The 24,625-nt window shown below is 39.7% G+C and overlaps 1 protein-coding gene across 4 annotated transcripts in view; it reads right to left on the bottom strand.

Annotated features, from left to right (window-relative positions):
* Positions 1-24,625, bottom strand: part of GRID1 (glutamate ionotropic receptor delta type subunit 1) — a 1,096,368-nt gene that overhangs the window by 166,285 nt on the left and 905,458 nt on the right. For all 4 annotated transcript variants that reach the window (XM_061635045.1, XM_061635047.1, XM_061635044.1 and 1 more), the window contains 2 exons: positions 21,679-21,840; positions 20,390-20,509 (listed from right to left, as the gene is read on the bottom strand). In XM_061635045.1, the coding sequence (XP_061491029.1) occupies positions 20,390-20,509; positions 21,679-21,840 (282 nt within the window). The remainder of the gene's footprint in view (positions 1-20,389; positions 20,510-21,678; positions 21,841-24,625) is intronic.

Genomic DNA, 24,625 nt, shown 5'->3' with positions numbered 1-24,625 from the left:
TAATCTTCGGTTCACCCTTGCCTGGGAGAACATTTATACCAGTCAAAGTTCCCTTTTGACTGATTTTAAACTGAAAAAAGCTTCCTCTGAGACAGAGCTCATCTCAGAGGCAGCCACAGGCAGAGCAATCCTTCCGGGAAGTCCGTTTAAGCAGAGTTCTCATACTGTAAAACATTCTGTGGAAAGTTCATATATTTTGAAAATGGCTAAAAGTTTAACAGTCAAAACATCTGATAGCACAGGTACCCCAGCCTGTCAGCAAGTCCAGACACATTACCTTTTCAGCTTCTGATTATCTCTTCTCTTCCCACCATCCACAAATATAAAGGTTATTGCTAAGATCAGTTGTTTCTCCCTTTCGACATTACCAAAAACAGATCTTTGATTTACCTAGCAAAGCATTTGAATGGCTTTCCTTGGTCAGAAAATATTTATATGAGAATAAGTGGTTTATGTGCAGATGCGTGATTAGGACGTTTAACTAGTGGGACATGCATATGGTGTGAGACCCACTGCTGAATCACTCAAGAGTTCAGTGTCTCTCCAGATACTCTTCCAATTCTGTTAAGGAATGTCTTCTTTGAGGGCATCCTGGCAATGATGGTTGCCATTCTTAGGACAACACCAAACACTTCTTTAAAAAAGTAACACTCACATGTTAAAATTGTAGACTTCTTATGGTGTATGGGTGTGCGTGTTACTCCACATGCGAGCAGATTGCATGAGAAGCATTATATGCCAGTCAGAAAAATATCAAATACTGGGGAAAGAACTTATCAGGAAAATACATTATGTGATAGTGCTTCATTAATTCCTGAACAACATTTTACATTGTTCATGAATAGATCACTCATGTGAGCTGAAGTGAGAAAATGTGTGGGCAACTGTATATTTGAAGTGGCCTACAGATTGAGCTCATGCATAACTCTGCTCTTCAAAGAAACAGAGACCACGGCTTCATATGTAGGAAAAGTGAATAAGCATAGAAGAGCATTCACCTATACACTCCACAGAAATGCAGCTTATGTTGTCTGTTGCTGCTGGCTTTTTTGGTAAAGTTTCACAGGTATCCATTATTAGGATTAAAACTATTAATTGTTTTAATAAGCAGATTAATCAAGTAAGCTTTAGCTGATTGGGAATGAGACTGAAAGGCACAGTTGTTTAATTTTTAAGGCTATTTTGATGTCTGTGTGTTATTGTAGGATGAAACAGAAAGATGAAGAACAGTTTTGTTTATTAATTTTTGAGTTACAGAAGAAAGTGCTTTTGTGGTTGCTTGTGATGTTTTAGTTATGTGCTTATATATATATATGTATGTATGTATATATATGTATGTATGTATGTATATATATATATATATATATGTATGTATGTATATATATGTATGTATGTATATATATATATATATATATATATATATATATATATATAGGCACATAACTAAAACATCACTGATTACTCATCTTCATATATATATATATATACAAAGATGAGTAATCAGTTGATAGTTCTAACAATAAGGATTCCAAGTACTCCTAAACTCCAGCTGGTATAATGGGAAAAATTCCTACTTATCTTTATTTGCAAGTTTATTTTTCTGTTTCACTTTTTAAAAAAAGAAAAGCTTTGACTATCTCATACATTAATGCATTATTAGCAGTATTTCCTCTGTCTGTCTAGAAATACAGAACCAGATATATTAGTCTGCCAAGCATTGGATGCACATTGGCATCTTGTGTCAGAAACTCCCTCTTCCCAAAGAAAAACACACCACCGAATTACACAGAAGGAAGATTAAACTAGGACATGATGCATTACTTTAATGCAGATAAAGCTTTCTGTAACATCAGTTTCAGGATCCATTCATTCTGATGCTAATAATTTAAAGTAACTGTCAAAAGGATGCATGTGGGAAGCAAGCTGATCTTAAAAGACTGATGAATCCTATACTCAGGTGCAGTTGTGAGGTAATATGCCATTAAGTACATCAGAAATTTGACTTGCTGTACTAAAAAAGGAAATTCTGACTCAGATTCCACCCGTGTAAATCTATAGTAGAGCCATTGAAATCAAGGGGGTTTGTGAGAAAAAGGACTTGGCTCCAAAAGTATGACACTAAAAATTTTATTAGCAAGTACAATAATCAAAATCATTCATATATATCAGATTACTGATTACAAGAACTCGTGAAAAGAAATCTAGTGATGTTGGTAGTGTATTATGAACAGAGCTCCACTGATGGCAGGTCTTTTACCAGAAAAAATAAAAGATTTCTGAATGAGTCTCATCTAAGAAGTGAAGAACATCACTACACTGGGTCTTAATCCTGCAGTGCTGTAGGACTTAGGGTGAAGACAGATATAGCAAATGCAGTGAGGGTGATCTGAATTCACCTTCACTGCTCTGGAAAGCACGACTGAGCCAAAGCCCTAGACCTGGGAGGGGGGACGGGGCTTCAAAGAAGGCCAATGTTTGCCCATTGAGCCAAAGGAAAGAAGGACTTCTCTTCCAGCCCAAACAGTGCTGCAACTCATAGTACAGTACTGGCTGGAACTGACACACAGAGAGACAGACAGACAGAGTATATTGTGCAATTCCCTCTTTTCTGGCCATTACCGTGCTACAAAGTCGCACCACTGTGTTGGCTGCAAAAGAGGAAAGAGTCACCCAATTTCGCAGGCAGTTTGGGTGACTCTTTCGGTCAGTGCTCTGATTTACAGCACAGCCTGGGCTGCAAAAGATAGAGTCATTCCATTTCCCCTCTTTTCAAGACAATGTTGTCACTACCAGTCCCATACAGCACAATGTGGGGAAAGAGAAGTGTTTGGCAATTACCAGGGCAGTCTGGTGATTCTCTCTTCCAATACTGGGTGGCAACTCACTTCAGGGTCTGTGAAGGTTGTGAACAGCCACAGAAAACTTTTCTACAAATTTCCTGTGTGTCAGTGAAAAGTTGTTTGTGATGCCACGATGTAATTTTCTCCTTCAATTCCTGGAGCGCATGATACACACACACACACCCCAGACCATCTGGTTGAAGCATGAGAAGTACAAGACAAAGAACCAATCCAATATTTGACATATGCACGTACATGATAAGTTGAGACACTAAGTTCACACCTGCTGTGGCATAGTTTCAACTGCCTCGTTCACCTTGTTACCGGCTGGACCCTTATCTAGTAGATGCAAAGGAGTGAGGGTTCTACATGTTCTTTCTAGGCTTATGTCTAATCAGAGTACTATATGCCAAACTTTATCCACTCCTAAGTGAGTCCTCTTATCGATAGCAAACGACTGGCTAGGTAAATCTAGAAAAAGAAATCCTACCCAAGTTCTCTTCGGGACTGAGGATGTAGCAGGAAATATAACAGAGTTCCACAGTGGAAAATCAAAATATATTACTTTATTTCTATAATTAAGATCTAGTTTAGACTAAAAATACAGAAATTGTGCATACATTGTTGTAGACAGAATCTGGCCTTAGCCAGTAACTTAAACAGCCATATTGCTGCCCATAGCCAGGGCATAATATTTAAACAAGCATATAGCTGGCTCTTAGCTTATAACTTACAGGGAAAAGTGGCATGTAGCTGGCTTCCACTTGGAACTAAATGTTTAAAGCGGCCCATAGCTGGCTTCAATTGGTAACAAAATGGTTAAAATGGCACATGGCTAGCTTTAACAAATTCACTAATTAGTTAGTGCTTATATATTGTGAGGCTTATATATTTGTGAGGCAGTAACACAGTGCGTTAGTACGGCTGGCAAATAACTTTTTATCCAATAACAGCCCCATACGAACAGCTTTATGCACTTCTATGTGTTCAAACGGTTTTATACATTTCTCGCTTGTACAAACAATGCTCTCTTTGGCCACAGTCAAAGGGTCTTAAACTTTATAAAATTATTCTCTCTTTAGCCGTAGCTAAAGGTTCTTAAAACTTTGTGTAACACCACATGTGGGGATATATACATTTTTTATACTTTTTGCAGAGTTAAATGCTTGCTAAACTTCAAATACAAACGTTTACTTCCAGAAAAGTGGGCTTCTAAGCATCCATATCTGCTAAAGTTCAATACAGACTTTTACTTCCAGAAAAGGAGTGCTCTCACACTTGTGTGGGGCTCATGTTGCTCAGGTTGTCTGGCTTCAGTGTAAGGCAGTGTCTTTGCTTCAGTTTCAAGGACAGGCTTATCTTATCTTCAGCCATCTGTAGCAGACTTGCTTCAGTAGCCTTCACTTATTAATTTTCTTCAGCAACTTCTGTGGCTTTGCAATCTTATCTTTAGCCTCTTAGACTTGCTTCAATATTCTTTGTTCAGCAGACTTCAGTGTGGCCTTTTCAGCTCAGTCACTAGAACTGGCTTCTCTTCTTTGGCGCAGTTGTGAAGACTGGCCTTCTTTGGCTCAGTTACAAAGACTGGCCACAAAAAGCTCTGTTCCAGCTCTTCTATAGGCGAGCTCAAGGCTGCACACATGGGGGGGGGCTTTCCCACTGCTTGACAAGTTTAATTCCTGTCGCCTTTTACATGCGTGACAGGGTTTACGATGAATGCGTCAAAAAACCATCAGTTCAGCATGCTCTCTCCTCTTGGCTGTCTTCCCAGACTCAGCAGCCATCCCTGACAGCTGTGTAAACAAAGAGGTGAGAGATCGCCCAGTCTTCAAGTTAGGAAGGAGGGAAGAGGAGTGAAAGAAACTTAACCCTTACAGCAGCTGGCATCTTCTAGCTGATGTTTTTTCTATACAAAATAAACTTCTGTCTCCCAATTTTTACATATTTTGTTCACCCTTGGAGACCATGAAAGGGCCAAAAATAAGAAACATGACAGGCATCCCACAACAACCTACACTGGTAGGGTTTTTTGTAAAGGCATAAATCCACTTAGTTCCTCTAAACCACATACCATGTAAGACAACAGACTTGAAGCGTCACTTATACATGCTGTTTAGAGGAAACATGGGTGAAAGCCTTTACAGATTTCAGTGGCTGTGTGAGAACCACAGGGCCAAATTAGATGTTAACCAAATGACTATAACAGAGGCAGCAGCAACTACACCTGTTTAGGGTACATGTAAAGGATCACAGTGGGCATTCTTTGTTACTTGTCATTAACACTGGATGAATGTTTCAGCTACAAGTGAATACATGATATTGCACTTTGACTTTCTGAATTTAATGAACCTAAGATGATACCTGTTATTTATTAATTTAAAACAAATGAGCTTACATGTACATTATTATGGTGGCTAATAACATCCAACCCTATTGTGCTAAACTGAGAATGTGGTTATAAGTCATGTCACAAAGGTAATTTCTAGGATTTGATTGATCTCATGGTGGAATGAGCTTATTAAAAGTTAGTTTGGAACGTGTGTTGAAGCATATGCATTCTGCCATTGCAACTGGGTGCCCACTCATATTTCTCAGCTTGCATTCCACCGTAGCTTGTGTCCTGCCTCAACTTGGCATGCTTTCTCTTGAATTAAGATACAAAGTAGGGTTCTTCGAGTTGAGTGTGAGCGAGAAGAGTAGCTGTACTAATCCATTACTATAAATACACACACAAAGTTTTGTGGCCCCTTGAAAACTAACAGTTTTTTTGTGGCATAAGCTTTCATAAGCCTGTCTTTCTCCTGGCTTCAAAATCTGCAGGACAAATTTACTTTATTTCAACTTAAATGCTGTGTCGGTAAGCTATCAGCCTTAATTCTCCCACTATACTGCAGGCAGGCAGTATTTCTATCTTTTATACATCTCCACCTATTATCTTTTTTAATAACAATTATTTTTAAACCCTAACATGTTTAAATATTTATTTAAAAGGCAGAACTGTTTGAAAGGGCAGATATATAGAAGACATTTTTCAGTGCCCTCCACAATCAGCTTCTTCTACAAAGAGACAGAACTCTTTATCTTTGAACTTGTCCCTAAGTGGAAATGGTGTATATGCATTAAACATAGTGGAAATACTTCCAAACAGTTCTGTTGATCTACAAATTTTATGTCTGGCTTCACACATTCTGTGAATACAATTAATATTCACTAATAGGCAAAAAACACTGCAGTTTAAAAACGTACCTATAGCCAACAGATATTTCTATCAAACTTTAAAAAGCAGGGAAATTGGGCAGCTATAGTGAATGCACCAGGGGAGCAGGAGACCAGATGGGAAGAGGGGGATGGGAGCAGGCAGGAGGGGGAGGGGAGGAGAAGGACAGGTTTGATCATTTGCATGTTTATTGGGTTCAGTGGGATTTACTCCTGTGCAATCATGCTTAGGATAGGTAAAACTGACTGGGGGGAGGGAGGGAGGGCTGGAGTGAGCAGGGGAGGAGGAAGGGAGAGGAGAGGGGAAGGGAAAGAGGGGAAAGGCAGGTCTGATCATTTGCATGCTTATTGTGTTCAATGGGATTTTCTCCTATACAATCATGATTAGGATAGGTAAAACTGACCATGGGGGAGGAGAAAGAAGAGCAGGAAGGGGCAGGAGCAGATTGGAGGGTGGCAAAGGGAGGGGGAGGGAGGGCAGGTTTGATCATTTCCATGCTTATAGAGTTCAATGGGATTTACTCCCATGCAGTCATACTTAAGATAGGTGAAACTGACCATGGGGAGGGGGAGGAGGGGGAAGGGGAAGGGGAAGGAGGGGATTGGAAGGGGATGGGGATGGGGGAGGGGCAAAGGAAGGGGGAGGGGTGGGGCAAGAGGGAGGGGATAGAAGGGAGAAGAAGGGAGAAGAAGGGAGAGTGGGTTTGATCATTTGCATACTTTTCGAGTTCAACAGGATTTATTTCTGTGCAATAATGTTTGGAAATGGAAATGGACTGCCTTCAAGTTGATCCTGACTTATGGCGACCCTATGAATAGGGTTTTCATGGTAAATGGTATTCAGAGGTGGTTTTACTATTGCCTTCCTCTGAGGCTGAGAGGCAGTGACTGAGGGAAACAATGCCCAAACAGATTAATCCAACTAATAAAAGGTTTAAGTTCAATGGTGGTGTAAAAGTGCAAAAGCAGTGCAGGGTTAGAGTGGATTCAGATGCCTGGTGGCAGCTCTAAATTTGGGGGCTTTTTGGAGGCATTTGTAAGATGTAGAACTCTACGTATGGCCAGCAATGAAGTAGAAAGTTTTCCAATTCCTAAATTGCCATCCAAACCAAAGAATAGATGACAGCAAAACCAAACTACTGTGTTCTTAGATCAACAGAACAATCTGCATTTTTGTTATGTTCCTGTCTACTTGGTACCATGATCTCCTGTGCTCCTGATTCAACTTCCTGCTTGATGTGTTTAACAACTTTAAATATGAGGCAAGATGAAGCTTGCAGTGCTTCAATGTCACATGGGGGTTGATTTTTTGTTGTTGTTGCATTTCCAACATTCTCAACTACTAAACAATCTACAGACTTAAGTCAGCATTCACCTAACAGAAGCATTCAACTTTCTGAGGATGAACTTTGTGTTTAAAGGTAATTTCATTCCAAGCTTGAAAGGACTGCTCTTGTCATAATCAATGTATAATGTAAACATTGAACAAAGCAGATTTGTATAAGTTTGTGTTGGGTCTTATAATGTTTAACGTTCTGACTATTCAACCTTTACTTTCCTATTAATTGTGAATGCTATGATGAAGGGTAATTTACTGTTTATCTCTACTGCTTTCTCTAAATTATCAAGGAATGGTTTGCTCTGGTCTGTGTGGGGAAAGAATGTGTGTGTGTGAGACAACCGGTTGTCTAGTTAATGTGTGTCAAGCCAATGGATGTATGAGAATGTGTGTAATAATGAGCAATGGTATTTGTACATCATCAATTTTTCTTTAATGTATGTATTTGCTATATTTTAATTAGGAAGTGACTTTTCTTTTCAAGTCCCTCTTTGGACACTTCAAAAGATCCAATTATGCCCAGAGTTTCATAATAAGAATCATTCCAGTATCTCTAGGATATGGCCTTAAAGATTTACAGGGGTTGTTTTCACACACTACATTTCAGACACAATTGGGAAGAGTTAAAAAGATGGGGGAACAAGTTACTTTACAGGTAAAGCATGAATATCAAGCTAATACTGGAATTGCAGCCAAAATTAAAGATATAGTACACATGGTAGGATGCATTGTTTGGATGGAGCCAAGATTCTTCTGGGGCTTTTGACAATTATGATGCATCCAATTGGGGTCATATTAATTGGACAGTGTGTGGCAATAATTGGAATGCGAGTTTTGATCAAATGGATGATATCCCAGGCTTGAAATCTGAGGAAGCTGGAGGAACGCATCAAGTTCCAGAACAAGTTAAGGAAGTGTTAATTACGCGTGATTGAACACGCTCATTAACGAGGGGGGGACTGTTATGAGGACTCAAATATTTGGAATTTTTAATCTTTGATTCATCTCTGTGAACCAAAGTTTGGAAAGGCCTGCAACAGCAAAGATTCCTGGGAAACAGCCCCTCTGTGACCGCTGAGCACATATCTTGCAATGCCTGAAGGTACAGACTTCCTGACTCCCATGGAAATTTGGATTTGTCACCCAGTAAGAATAGGCGCTCCTTTCAAACAAAGGAAATGTTTATGATAATCTAGGCCATCAGGAGGAAACAGAATAGCTCCTTTCAAACTAGGAGGTGTTGTGCATTTTTAAGCCTTTGGAGAAGATAGGATAAACTCCTGTCAAACGAAGAAACTGTTTTACACAAGGATTGTGATAATCTTCACCTTGGGGAATCATCAGGAATCTACATCAGGGAGATCACACCTATAATCCGGGAATTTATCAGGAAATGAGTGGGTCCACACCTTCCTGATCACATTTACATTGGGGTCAGTTTAGTTAGAAAAAGGTATAAAACATGAGGAGTGAGAAGGGGAGGGGAGTTCCTCTTCTGGAGGGCTCCAACCGCTGCTTTTCTTACCAACGCACGCTAGCATCTTTGGGACAATTTCAGAACTATGGATTTGGGTGAGAAATTTCAAATCTGGTGCTGGTTACAAAGGGCGGAGCTTTGGCTCACTGGGCTAGATATGAAAGTCTCTCTCTCTCAGCCTTAGTTTTGCAGCAACTCTCCAGGAAAGGTATATGCAACTATCTGGGCCTTTTTCTTTCCTTTTTTCCCTTCTCTTTCTGTTTGGGTGAACTTAATGTGAAGGTGTTCATAGAGTTAGTCTCTTTGCTTTAGTCTATCCAGTGTTGCTGAATAAATGAATCATAGTTAGAGAGCTACTCATTGTTAACTGCAATATTTTTCCTTGTTTCTTCTCTTAATAAAACCACTATTTTACTTTCAGTGTATGTGTTATTGGGTTAAGGGTAAAATTATACATGCTCTGGGGGGGTGACATGCGGGTAGCTCCAGCAAAAGATCCCGCTGCTCTCTTTAGGGGAACTTGGATTTCTAGCGAGCTATGCTCATGAGGAAGCTCAAGGTCCCTTCGTAACAGTCCTTTATGAAGTTGGGGTGATGGGGTGCCATCCACTCTTCCCACTGCTATTTGTAAAGGAAGCCCCTGCCAGCAGCATTTAACTTCATCTCTAGTTTGGCCCTAAATCAGTTCCAAAACTGTTAAGCATGCACTATTCAGAACACCTCTGTAAATATTATATCCCATTACAAAAGGCCTTGCACAAAAGGTGCTGGAACTCCGTTGTGACTGCAGTTCTCAAACCCTTCACTCTTATTAAGTTTTTCTCCCCCTACAACTTTAACTGAGTTTCACTAGGAGCCAAAAGTGGACATTATGCAATAGACCCATGAATAGGATCTTCTGTGTTTTTGTTTTGGTACTTAGCAGCTCTATTGGGCTGATTTCAACAACGGAAAAATTACAGTCTGGGTGAGGGTGCTAACATATTGCTCCCATGCCCCTTTCCTTAGTCTAAATCTCACTTCCCCCTCCCCCCCAAAGTTAACAGCTTTGGGAGATGACTTTAGATTAGGGAAAGGGCACAGAAGGATAAACACCATAGTGCTACTTTCCCAGTCTTGAAAGTAGCCTTATGGGGATTCTAATTAGTTAAACAAAATCCATGGAAGATTCTAGTAAAAGATCTCCTGTGTCACATCTTGTAAAATTTAACCCTAGGATCACACACCCAAGGTAAGGAGTTTTGAGGACCACTGTTTATTTTTATACTTGAAAATAAGGGCTTTGCTCATAACCATTGGCTTATTATTACAGAAATGTTTATTAGTGCTTAGACTGATTCCACTCTCCCCAATCTGGAGTGCGTTCTAAATTATATAATTAAATTTCATTAAATGTGTTTCACAAACACATAGACAAATTAGGAAGCACTTTTAGTTATTAGCTTTCCCCCCATTTCGTACCATTTCCCCTTCTGTAGTCTTTCAGGTATGTCATGATATCCCATTTGTGATCTCAATGGATTCTCAAAATATCAAGGGAATATCACAGCTTGCTTTGCAGTGAAAGAAAACTATTGAAATAAACTAATCTTGGTAAGATTGCCATGGAGTGATACATCTTGCAAACAAAGAGTCCAGTTTGATTTATACTTGGAAAATTTAATCACATAAGAATCCAGTAACAGAAATGATCTGTTAGCATGAATTTGTATGCCTAGATTAGATGGGTGACAACTACGGGCCTCAGGGCCAAATCTGACCCTTTGGACAGTATCAGTTTCTCCCTCAGTTGGCAAGAGGTATGTTTGGAGGAAGTGGTGGCTGTGTAATGAGACTCCTAGGCAGCATTTTGGAATGATAGCTAGGTGTCGGAGCCACCACCCTCCATCACCTCCTGAAAGAGGTCCTCCTGTAATAACTACTTGCCTATACTGAGCTTAAAAGGATATTATGGAACAAGATCACACATCTTTTTGAAAAACCACACACAGGATTATCATTAGTATAATATATATGCAAATCTGAACCAAAACACCAAACCATAAACTATCATCACTATAGTATATGTAAGGTCTGGTACACCATCCCTTTATTTTGTACTGCAATACAACATAATTGAACAGTGGGGAGGGATACAGAAGCCACTGGAATCATAGCTCAGAGACAAAGCACGTGATTTGTAAAGGGAAAAAAACCCTTTGACACACTTAAAATTAACACTTATCTCCAGCAATTGAGTTGTATGATAAAGCTAGCACTGTTCAGAAGTACAAAAGTACAAATATTATTTTTCTGTCTTGCCATGATCTCTGAGTGGCGATGGAGGAGAAATTCAGTTCTGTTTGCATTTAAAGGAGAACCTACCTAATTCACACTTCTCAAAACAATACACAAAATGAAACTTTGCCATCCTTTGAAGTTCACACTTCTCCAAATTTTACAATGTAGTTCTCCAGCCGAGTAATATGTGCAAAAAATACATGTACTAGGGTGGAGTGTGCATAAAAATGCATATACTAGATTAGGGAAAATTGCTTCACAAATATGTGTATATTAGGCAAAATTGCATACAACTGCATTATATTAGAATAAATGCTAATGATTTTTGCCGAGGACCTTTGAAAACAGTTTGCAAAGTGATGTGGAAATGTTGAGAACTAACTTAAGATTGGAAAAATGAGAAAATTGACAGATTCACCCACCCCTATTTCTGAGTTAAGTAGGTACTGCAGGTTTTTGAAGCACTGCATACCCTATTTATCAAAGGCCATAACAGGACTAAAAATAAATAAAATCCAAGCATGTACAGTGGGTGATAATGGCTCTATCATATTACCTTCAAGTCTCTGAAAAACTATCCAGTCTCAAAACAATGTGCCTTGTTTTCAAAACAAGCTTCCTTACTAATGGTGAGACTTCATTTAAAATAGTAACAGAAATGAAAACATCAGACTTAGCAAGCAGTGTTTCAGCCGCTACCAAGTGAAATTACGATGCTACCAGAAGTGATATCTGCAACCTGCTTGGGAAGCGTTAAGGGAAACAATAAGGCTGATTATAAGAAACAGATATATTTTTTAAAAAATGAAGCTTTATAAAGTATATGAAAAAACATAAATGAATAACCAAAGATAAATGTTATCACTGAAAACAGAATGTTTCTTGTAAAATAAAGAATATGTGTGAGATGGCAGTTTTGCCTCCATTCTAGGCACATTGAGAAACAACTGAAGTGGTTTATTTTAACAACAAAAAGGTAGCATAATGTTGTAAAACTTAACAAATAAAGTTTATGATTTCACACCTGTGTATTATAAAGCATTGGTCTCAACTCACAACTGATTGGTTGAAATCCACAAGTAGATTGTGCCCAACCCAATTTGAGTTGCACCTGAGAACAGCATATCACCATTTTGTTTATTTTTACTTTATTGAGGATGGGTGGGTGGAGGGATGGACAGAGAGACACTTTGGAGAATAAGGGGGTGGGATAGGGCATTTCTTGAGATGCGTCTTTTTATGTCACTACTAAACCACAGGCTCACCCCACACACTACCCTCTTCTACCTCTCCCATTAATTATTGATGAATTCAGTTTGCAAGAACTTATCCAGTAAGCACAGCTTGCATATAGCAGATCTTCATTTCGTTGTCTTGAGACTTGGGTGGCCAGGTCAGAAACATCCCAAATCCTGAGGTGTCAGGGGTGGGGCCTAGTGATGTCATGGGGTGGGTCCTAGTGATGTCATTAAGCTTGATACCTTAAGCATCAATCACAGTTGCTTCAAGCATACCACTCAAACAAAAACATTTCTCTGATTGGAAATTAAGATAGAAATCTTAGCTAAATGAGGGTTTTTCCAGGACCAGCTGAAGTGATGGGATCATTCCTTCTCACTTGCTTTGAGAGCCTGGGTAAGGAACATTTAATCTTCCCTACTTGCTTCTGGCAACAAGGGCTGAACTGCCCACAGGCCAAGTCAGTCACCAGAAGGCCATTGTAGGAAGAAAGCCTAGTGTTGTGGAGATCATAGAATCATAGAATCATAGAGTTGGAAGGGGCCTTGTAGGCCATTGAGTCCAACCCCCTGCTCACAGCAGGAAATCCACAGCTAGAGCATCTCCCGCAGATAGCTGTCCAGCCTCTGCTTGAAGACATCCAGCGAAGAGGATCCCACCACCTCCCTAGGCAGTCGGTTCCATTGCCAAACCGCCCTTACTGTCAAGAAGTTCCTTCTAATGTCCAATCTGAATCTACGCTCCTGCAACTTAAAACCATTAGACCTAGTCCTACCCTCTGGGGCAGCAGAGAACAAATCTGTACCCTCCTCTATGTGACAGCCCTTCAGGTACTTAAAGAGTGCAATCATATCACCCCTCAGCCTTCTCTTCACCAGACTGAACATGCCAAGTTCCTTCAACCTTTCCTGATAAGACTTGTTCTCCATACCGGCTATCATCCTCGTCGCCATCTTCTGAACCCGCCCTAACTTGTCTATATCTTTCTTAAAATGAGGCATCCAGAACTGAACGCAGTATTCCAGATGAGGCCTGACCAATGAGTATTCCAGATGAGGCCTGACCAATGCAGAATATAGTGGGACTATTACTTCCCTCGACCTGGAAACTATAGCTCTGTTTATGCAGCCCAAAACCACGTTTGCCTTTTTTGCCGCAGCATCACACTGCTGGGTCATGTTCAACTTGCGATCCACTACAGTTCCAAGGTCCTTCTCACACGCACTACTGCTAAGCCGGGTATTTCCCATCCTGTACCCGTGCATTTTGTTTTTGTGGCCTAAATGCAGAATCTTGCATTTGTCTTTATTGAATTTCATTTTATTAATTTCAGCCCAATTTTCTAGTCTATCCAGGTCCCTTTGGATTTTATTCCTGTCTTCCATTGTGTTAGCTATCCCTCCCAGTTTCGTATCATCCGCAAACTTCATAAGGCTTCCCTCCACCCCATCATCTAAGTCATTGATAAAAATGTTGAAGAGTATCAGCCCCAGGACAGAACCCTGTGGCACTCCACTCGAGACCTCCTTCCAGTCCGAAGCAGAGCCACCGACGACCACTCTTTGAGTACGGTTTTCCAACCAGTTGTGAATCCACCTGACAGTATTTCCATGTAGTCCGCATTTGACTAGTTTACTAATCAAAAGGTTGTGGGGGACTTTGTCAAACGCCTTGCTGAAATCTAGATAGATGACATCTACAGCATTTTCACCATTTACTAAGCTAGTGACCCGATCAAAAAAAGAGATGAGATTAGTTTGACAGGATTTTTTCTTGACAGACCCATGCTGACTCCTTCTAATCACAGCATTGTCATCTACATAGTTGCCAATGGACTCTTTTATTATCCGTTCTAATATCTTTCCCGGTATTGAAGTCAGACTGACCGGCCTGTAATTCCCCGGATCTTCTTTTTTCCCCTTTTTAAAGAGCGGGATGACGTTTGCCCATCTCCAATCCTCCGGCACCTCTCCCGTTCTCCATGATTTCTCAAAGATGATGGCAAGAGGTTCCGAGAGTACATCCACAAGTTCCTTCAATACTCTGGGATGCAGTTCATCAGGCCCTGGAGATTTGAACTCATTTAGGTTAACTAGGTATTTCCTGACTATCTCCTTATCAATCTCGAACTGCAGTCCCGGCCCCTTACTGAGATTGCTACCGATGCAAGGTTGCACACTGTTCCCTTTTTGGGAGAAAACGGAGGCAAAATAGGTGTTGAGCAGTTCTGCTTTTTCCTCGTTATCTGTCAACATTTTGCCATCCTCATTGAGCAATGTTAGATGTTAGATGGGAGCACTCAGGAGTAAAGATGGATGCCCCACTTGTAAGAAATCCATCCTTTAATGTGGCAGTACCTACGCTTTGGAACTCCCTGCCTATTTACATTAGGTAGGCATTTTGGCACCTGCTCAAAACATTTTTGTTTAGGCAAGCCTGCCCAGGCATGTAGAAGTTATTATGTTTTTTATCTGTTTTTAACTCGTTGGTTTTATTATTTTGAATGTTTTTAAAAGCTTGTCTTTAACTGTTTTTGCCAATAATTTTATTGTTTTAATTCCTTCTGTAAACTGCTTTGAAATTTTTTACAATAAAGCGGCACATAAATGTTGCAAGTAAAATAAATAAATATTGGAGTCACTGTGGCCGTTGGGTCTCATTCCTCTTTTAGGCACAAAGGAATCTGCCTTATACAGACACAGGCCATTTAGTATCATCTAGCTCAGTACTGATGACATGGACTAGCATTGGCTCTCCAGGATTCCAATCAATAGTCTTTTCCAGAGACTGAATTTTGGACCTTTGCATGCAAAGCATGTGGCCCTACTACAGAGCTACAGCCATTCCCCTGTTTAAAAAAGTTTATTTTAAAATGGTTATTTTCAATTCACTAATGAATGCACAGCACACCTATGGCAGATCCACACTATTCATTTAAAGCACATTCAACACACATCTTAAGGACATGAATCCCACAACAGAATAATGAGAACTGTAAAGGGTGGTGGGAACTAGAACTGTGAGGGGGAAACTACATTTTTCAGGATTCTTTGGGAGAAGTCATGGGCTTTAAATGCGAGTTGGATGTGCTTTAAATGTATTATGTGGATCTGCATTACTTCATAAACTCTGCCTTCATATAAATTTTTAATTAATTTTAAAATAGGAAACAGCTACAAAGTTTACTTGGTAACTATGGGTTACTCCCCATCTCTTAGCCTAATCTGCCCCTCAGGATGAAAACAACGGAGGGGGACCATGACCACCCCAAGGAAGAAGGGCACACTTACAATGTAGAAAAAATGATAATGTACAACCATAGTGTGAAATAAGATACATATCGAGACATAGTATGAATATTTATATAAGCATGATTGTCAAAGATGTGTATTATTTACACAACCTGTAAAGATATGTATAGTGCAATCCTATGCATGTTTACTCAGAAGCAAGTCCCAATGTATTCAATGGGGCTTATTCAAACAGGGAAGTGTGCACAGGACTGCAACCTCAAGTGATATCAAACGTCACCCACCTAACCCAAAAATCAGAATCATGCCACTGTAAGCTGTTTTGCAAGTGTTTTATGCTTGTTTTATGGTTATTGGATTTTAAATGGTTTTATTTCTTGTTGTGAGCTGCCTTGGTTTCCAACCCCGCCTCACAGGATTGTTGGAAAGATTCCATATATACACACACTGGAGATGTAAAAATACATACACCCCATATAACAGTTTATTGTCAAAACCAGTTGGTCATTGCAGAGCTTTTTAAAAAATAACAACATCAGTATTAGTCTACCAAACTAATGTTAATTTTATTACCAAATAAAAGCAATGACACCTAAGTAAGCCCTGCCTAATTCCAAAAAAGAAAAAGAAAAAAAGATTGGAGGGGGAGAGAAGGATTTACAACACAAGCCTGTGCTATGGTCACTCAAAAGTCCCAGTGATTTACAGCACAATCCTAACCATGTCTACTCAAAAGTGGGTCCTAGTGAATTCAATGGGGTTTACTGCCAGCTCCCATTGCAGCTTTACTCCCAGAAAATTGAGTATAGGATTAAAGCTTCATATTGGGAAGATTTGCAAACAGGCTATGAATTAGACAAATAAACTGCTCTCTTCAAAAGGCCAGGAAAATTTAAACATTTTGACTGCTTATAATTAGAAAAGTTTAATACATTGTAATAGCACCATAATATGCAGCATGTACATTTTTCAAATATCTGTTCAAAAATTATTTGAAAGATAAAATATATAATATGCTATTTTTGCAAGTAATTAAAAAACCTATATGTACATTATTATAATCATAACTGAAATTGTTTACTGTGCATGCCTACCAAGATCCTGCTGTGATCTTCAGTTCTAGATTTCCTGCTATATTATTGTAGAAAGGCAATTTTGCTATTGCTGAAAGTTATTCACTCAATCAACTTCTGATATGTAGACAAGCAGGAAAAGGAAATTGTTTTCAGGATTTGCAATGGGTTCTAGTTATTGTCTGGAGGTCAGCATATCTCCTGTCAGTCACAACCCTGACTTCACTTATTGGCTAAAAACCTGAAAGGATGCGGATTAGAGCAGCCAACTTCTAACAGAAGTTGTGGGGGGGGGCTGACACCTAGACCCTTAAAAAATGAAAGCTAAGAGTTTGGAGATTGGGATGACTCACCCAGAGACTGGAAGATGATGCCCATAAACCAGAGTCTCCGGGTAAAAACTGGAGACCTAGCAACCATACCTCAGACCCCAATGGGTACATTATTTTCCTCAACAATGACAGCCTAATCCTGTAAGGATTACTAGAAAGCATCAGTCTTACAAATGTAAAATCCTGAAACATGCAATATAAACCAAAAAACGTTGATTGTTTTGTGCTTATATAATATATAAAATGCCACATGCATATTTTTTCAGATCACCCAGTGTGCTCAATGGAACTTATTCTCAGGAAAGTGTTCATTGAACTGTAGCTTTAATTAAATAATTATCCTAAATAAAGAGTTATCACTTGCCAATATTCTACTCATAGGAGGACAAAGACTTGTTCTCTGCTGGCTCAGAAGGTAGAACTAGATCTCACGGATTTAATGTTTCAGCAGTGAAGATTTCAGTTGAACATTAGGAGAAAACGCCGAGAGTGGTTCAACCATGTTGCCAACTACACAGAGGAATGGGGGCCTCTCCCGTACTGGAGAGTCTTCAGGTAGACTCTGACTCCTGATTGGTTAGCAAGAGCAACACCAAAAAGGCGGTAGTGTTATAGAAACTTACTTGCCTCATACATTGGGCAAACGGTTTATCTTTCAGCTTCAGTGTTTTACTTCTGAAAAAAATGCTTAACAGTACAGTACTGGTAGTACTTTTAAAAAAAACACAACTGGTTGCCTTTCATCAGGTCTGCTGCTGTTCTGCAGGCCAGTTTTAGAGCTTTGTGTTAGTGTACGATCTGTAGTCACTCAGACGTAGATTTATACATGCATATGCAGCTCAGTGTATAACATATGGGGTGCAGTAGGTAATAGCCCCCCTCCCCCCCAAAAGAGCAACTATTTTGTGTGATTCCCTTGTACGCACTGCATTTGGCCCTAGCTCATGGATCTCAGTGTTCTAGTAAAAAATGAATACAATATATTTCCAGAATCAAGACCATACATAATGCTTTGTGAAATCCTATTTGCTTAGCAGTATTAGCATAGGACTATGTTCTCAATACCATCTAATTACCTGTAATATATAATCTTAATTTACATGGGTAAGGACACCTCATCAAAGCAGGGTTTAATTCAGCATTTACTTAATTTCTTGAGTGTCTTAGCTAGCCCTTCATCATAGCATTAAATCTATGGAGAAATCAGTTTTTCTTCATCCTTCCCTATCTCACCTACATGTTTCTAAATTATCCCTTTTTCATCATTATAGATGTGCATATGCATATATATCTTGTTTTGAGCATGTTTGCTGCAGAAAGCCTGAATTGTACTGCTGACCAGACATTTACCCCTTGTAAAAGGCACAATAAAATATACTTACGTAACTGGAATGGGCCTTGTGTTCACATAGTTCAATCTCTGACCTTAAGGCAAAATTCTCTATGAACCAAACTATATGCCCTTATACCCCTTGCAGATTAATCAGTAGTCAAAAGGATGTGTGGTGTTTTTTGTTTTTCTGTAAAAACATTCAGCAGTGGGGGTGGGAAAACCCTTTCAGCAATTTATCAGAGATTGCTCTGCAAGCAAACAAAAGTATTCACCTATCAAAGTGATGACAGTAATGATCCAGGAAGTAGGATTCTCATGTGTTGTGATGACTTTGTGATGTCATCATTGCATAGCAAAATCTCACTGCCTATTTGATTATCAGAATTATGGTGCTGTTGATCCATGACTCTTACTCTCAACTGCTTTTGTGGTATCATCATCCTGTAGCAAAATCTGATTGCCTCAGCAGCATTCTAATATCATAATGTTAAAAAATGTGATCCTTAATTGGCTAGGATGAGTATTCTAGGAAGATCTAACAACAACAACAACAAATCACCAAAGCAGCAGCAAACTCAGAGAACAGCAGCAATGAAAAAAATGAACATAAAGGGAGGGAGGGAACAATCTCCAGGAAATAATTTCCCCTTCTCAGGATATCCCTATTAATTGAAACTATAGGGTGTGTCAGAGATCGGCTAGGTCCATGGGTGTCTGTGCACACAAATCTGGGCCTTCCAGCTTAGGGTCCCCAAAGATCAGTGGCTTGAGTTAAATAGTGGAGCTTAGCATGCAGCAAGCAGAAACTATTATTCTGCTGGCCGGGCAAAGGTAGAAGACCAGATGTATTTACACCAGACATAAGCAATCTGGAGGCTTCTTCATGCTGCCTACCGACTGCAGGGGCTGAAGTTGTAGTATTCCCTTTTGTGCCTGATGAGGGCTCCAAGGCCTGAGCACATATAGTTGATGGTAGTTCACTATGGGAGACCCTAGTGTATGATGTTGAGGTTCTCACAATTTAAGCCCTGGAGTCCATGATGGAGTGTCACAAAAAAACAAGAGTGAACTTAATGTATGAGACCTTATCATTCATAGTTTGCCCTGCCCTATAAAGGTCACCAGTTATTCCATTTCTTCTTTCCCTCTTCCACCAGTTATTCCTGCATTTCCTTCTAAGACCCAACCTACATGCTATACTGTAGATGAGTGCAATGTTAGTTAGATGGCTGCTTCTGTGTTGCAAAGCACCCTTGGGAGGGGCCAGTTTTGCAGTGGGATTGAGAATGCTTAATCTTTTGCCTGCCAGCTGTTTCCCTCTGAAACGCCCCCATGTGCTGTGTTTCAGACAACTGTTTATCCCGCAAACACAGGTCAGGACCAGGGGATGGGGGAAGGTTTACGCATGTGATCTCCCTCAAGCACATTTTACAACAGGGCAACATCCATCAGGCTAATGTTACATGTAGCTGCACGATAACAGCCCAATCTAATTGTATTTGATGTATTTTTAAATGCGAGCTGCCTTGGGGGGAATAGAAATAAAATAAATTTATCTAATTTACTACATAGTTAAATCTCTCTCTCTCTCTCTCTCTCTCTGCTGGAAGATTTTACAGAGACTAGAAATATGATACCTCACTTAGTTTCCTGGGTAGACAAGTCTTAGTTTTGCCAATTATACTATAATTCACCTGGAAACACCTAGGAGCAGAGTTGTACCATTTCTACTATTATGCTCAGAGTGTTGGAATATATTAAAGAGTATGGCACTTTTGAGGATAATTTGCTGGCCTCCCTCCTGACAGTCTAAAATTGTTATCTTTCAAGGTTTAAGTGTGTGAGATATTAGAAAATATTATTTCCACAGCTAACAACTTTAGTGCTGTGAGCAAAACTACTTCTACCATTTGTTCTAAAATGATAGCATTTCCCCCAGATAAGCAGAATGTCATTCGCCTTCAGCAAGAAGTACAAAAAAATTACAAAAAAAGAGAAAACATTGTTACCCTCCGCACATCTTTGCCAAACGTTTCACTGTAGCTGGTTCCAAGTATTTCAAATTGGACATAGGGATTAGCACCATCCTCTCTGAATTCCATAACACCTGTGAGTCCAGTGATATGACCCTACAGAAACAGTGACATCCGTGTTAGGACAGAAAACAATTCTATACAGATCTCAAAGTGACTTGCAAAGATATGAAATTAAAATGAAAGCAATAGCATCTATCATAAGCTCCACAACCACACACAACTGTCTACAAACAAAAGAATCCATTTTCTGAAGAAATTAGGGAGTGTGGGCAAAAACCACCTAATACTTGTGATCATCTGTGGAAGCTTTTACATGCACCATGACAACCAACAGAGCAGAAAATACCTTATTTAGATCTAAAAGAAAACCAAGCCTTTGTGCAGATATAAGCCATAGTTAAACATGGTTTGTTTTGCACATATGAATACTTTAATGATGTTACAAATCATGGTTTTCATTCTTCATGCCTAGAGCTACAACAAGGAATGATGTGAATATTCAAAGCTAGGCTGCTGAAATTAAAGTGGCCCCATTTCGAGGAGGACATTAGGCCACCTCCAACTGATCAGGAAAGAAAATATTTGGACAGCAAATCCAGTCATTCCAAGCAAGAAATGACACTCCATGGTCATTTGTAATAAATGAGAAGCCTTATGACAGCAGCAAATTACATGCAGTATGTCTGTGTTGGAATTGCTTTTTAAGATGTTTTGAAGACGTTTTTTAACAAGATGTTTTGTTTTAATATGTTTTATATATTAATATATTTTAAAGTTTGTTTTTAAGATGTTTTAGAGTGTTTTTAGTGTTTTTGTTTGCTGTGCTGGGCTCCTGCTGGGAGGAAGGGCGGGATATAAATTTAATAAATAAATAAAAATAATAAATCTCCTGCCAGGGATCGTGAAGCACAGGCCTCTCTTGTGCCAACTGGAGCTCTCCACCACCTCTTATTACCTCTCTAATCCCCAAGGTGCTTTGGGGGGGTTGGGAAAGGGGAGGATTGGTTGTGGGGAGGGAAGAAGCGATAAATAAACCTAGCTAGGTTTTGTAAGCAATTCTTGCAAGTACTTACAAAACCTCTTGAGGATTCTTCAGCTGATCTGCCCTGATTCTCCCTGAATTCTGGCCAGTCTGTTTACTCATTGCTCCTTACTTCCCCCTGATCCTGTTGTGCCAAAACAAATGCATGTTCCTTGAGTTAGGAAGCTTGCCTGCTCAGTGTACAAGTCTGCACACTGGGTCCCCTTTTACTTATCCTTACCTTCTTAATAGTCTCCAGCATGGATCGGCCTCCATTCCAAGGCTTGGTAGATTTCCTCATGCAGTTCAAGCTTGCCATGCTGTGCCACTTTCTGTCCTCTAGCTTTCTGTGGAAGGCATTGGCCAACATGAGCACACTATCATAGAGATAGAGGTTGGAGACCTGCAAAGAGGGACAAAAGCAAGAGAGAGAGAGAGAGAGAGAGAGAGAGAGAGATGAGAAAATTGTTGAGGAGCCCCCAATATGTTTAAGGGTATAGCAGGATAGGCAAAACAGAGCACAGAACAGATCCAGTTTGAAAGAAATTCAAGGCCCATCAGCTAAATAATTATTGATTTCTTCTCTTGTTAGGGTTTCACCAAGATATTAATCTACAGGAGGAGCCACTACTCTTGTAGAGGACACAAACTGGATACAGAGGTTTCTAGCATCCCTAGCTGAAAATGCCTTATGTAGCTGGTCTAGAAAAGACATTTTGTCTTAAGGGCTGGAAAGTCACTGCTGATTGAAGTAGACTGGGCTAAATAGACCAATGGCCTAACTCAGTATAAGGTAACCTCATATCATCACATATCTGAATCAGAGCTTGGACGTAACTAGTTACAAGTAATGAATTACTTGTAATTTATTACTTTTTTGAGTAACGAGTGGGTAACTTCATTACATTTTGCTGGTAATAGAATGAGTAGTAACTTCATTACTTTTGAGGAGTAATTGTAATGTTCCCAGCATTACCTTTGCACATTACTTGGGGGGTGGAGCAGGGGAAGTCTTCTGCTCCTCTGATTTGTGAATAAAAATCATGTGCTTCAAATTGGGCTTCTGTGCAATGTTGTTCTTCCTTCATGATCTATGGGTGTTTAGGAGGCGACGAGGGAGGAGGTGGAGAGCAAGATGGGGTGGAGAAAACAATTGTTTTAAAATTGACAGGAGTGGAAGGAGAAAAGAGCTGGAGGCAATATATATATACAAAAATATGTGTGTTGGGGTATCATCATTGCTGGGGGTGGGGTGGGGGATGTGAGATTCTGTTATGCCATTCTGTTAATCTTATGGATAAAAAAAAAATTCTACTACCCTCTGTGTGTGTGTGCTTATTTTTAATGTTGTTTTAGGCTACTCAGATGTGCAGCAGCCAAGGCCAGCACCTTGTAGGCAATTTGTTTTTTTAAAAAAGCAACTAAAATGTAATTGTAGCAATTACTTTTGAGAAAAAGTAAAGTAATCAGTTACTTTCAGAGCAATTGTAATTGTAACAGTAATTACTACTTTTGGGGGGCCATGTAACTGTAACTGTAATTTATTACTTTTTAAAAGTAATCTTCCAAGCTCTCATCTGAATGAAGTTACTTCTAAGCTTCCTTGCAAAGCATATGGCAGTCTTCTGGAGCTTTCAACACAGGAAAACAGCATAGAGCTGATCATTTCAATTCTTAGGGCTGGCTCTTTTGTCTTGTCCTCTTTCCTCTTGGTGCCACACAAATTCAAAGGGATCATCTTATGCTCTCCCAACAGTTGATGTATGTAGTTGAGTAAGTAGAAGTATTTCCTGTGGGAAGCAACTGGTAAAATCTGGGCTGAGTCAAAAGAGTTGTATAGCCTTGTGGCCCTCCAGATGTTGCTGTACTCCAACTCCCATCAACTCCAGAAAGCATGGCCAATGGTCAAAGATAATGGGCACAGTCCAGAAACTTCTGGAAGATCATAGTTTCTCTACCCCTGCTTTAATTGTGCTGCTGCTGATACATCAATTTCCACTTCTCAGAAAGACGGCTCTTGCTGCTTACTGTCTACAGCAAGTCAGCTTAGAAGCTATGGTGCATAAAGACCTGCTGGCTACTGCTGTTCAATAAGCAATAGCTTGCCAGAATAACGTAAGTGTAGTTCTGTCTTCTCCTCCCCAATAGAATGCAAAATGTTACTTATCATGTTAGGTTGCTGTCACAGAGCCAATATGAATCCTCAAATATGCCATTCTTTTTGAGCTGCTGTCCTCAGTAAGTATCCAAACAAGGTGATGTCTGTGTTTGTATCTAACGCCTTGAAAACATGTCTAAAAATTCTAATGAGAAAACTAAATATTGTCTAACTTAATGTAGATTAAACATGACTTCTTTAGTAGCCATAAATTGTGACTTGGTCTTAGAGGTCCATTTTTGCATCCCAAAGTTATAGCAAAGCAGGAATCTCTATTGCCTTACTTATTAATGATATTGCACTAATATTAAGAAATTGTCACTAAATCTTCTCCTCTTCTACTGGGAGGAAGGGCAGGATATAAACCTAACGAATAAATAATCAATCAATCAATCCAGCATCGGCAGGGATGCCGCTCAACAAGATCAGCCTCAGAAGACCTTCTCTTGATCCCACCGGTTAAAACAGCTAGACTGGTGAGGACTAGAGAGAGGGCCTTCTCAACAGTGGCCCCCACCCTGTGGAATTCTCTCCCAAATGATCTACGCCATGCCCCGTCTATGATGAGCTTCCGCCGGACCTTGAAGACCTGGCTTTTCAGGCAGGCTTTTGGGGCGGGTTAGGTTCTTACTGTCTTTTAAATTTTTTAATTGTTTATGTACTGTTTTTACCTTGTACGTCGCCCAGAGTGGCTGGACAACCAGCCAGATGGGCGACTAATAAATTTAATAATAAATAATAAATAAATAAATAAATCGAGTAGATAGCTCCAGAAGACTCAAACCAGAGTACCAGCCTAACTGCAAAAATAGTCAAAATGTATTCTAGGGGTTTTGTGCTTGCAGCTCATTTTTCTACCCAACTCCTGTTTTGTCTCTTCACACCAGCTTTCAAAGAAAACAATCATGCAAGTCTGTTATTCAGTGGGATTCCTCATTCTCTTTTTATACCAAGCTTCTCAACAGGGTCCTGCTGCTCACTTAAAAGCAGATTTTGCACGCAGAAGTCAAAACTATACCATTTTTTTATG

This window comes from Rhineura floridana, chromosome 7 (assembly GCF_030035675.1).
Source record: "Rhineura floridana isolate rRhiFlo1 chromosome 7, rRhiFlo1.hap2, whole genome shotgun sequence".
Classification (NCBI taxonomy): domain Eukaryota; kingdom Metazoa; phylum Chordata; class Lepidosauria; order Squamata; family Rhineuridae; genus Rhineura; species Rhineura floridana.
This window is presented reverse-complemented; position numbering and strand designations above follow the sequence as displayed.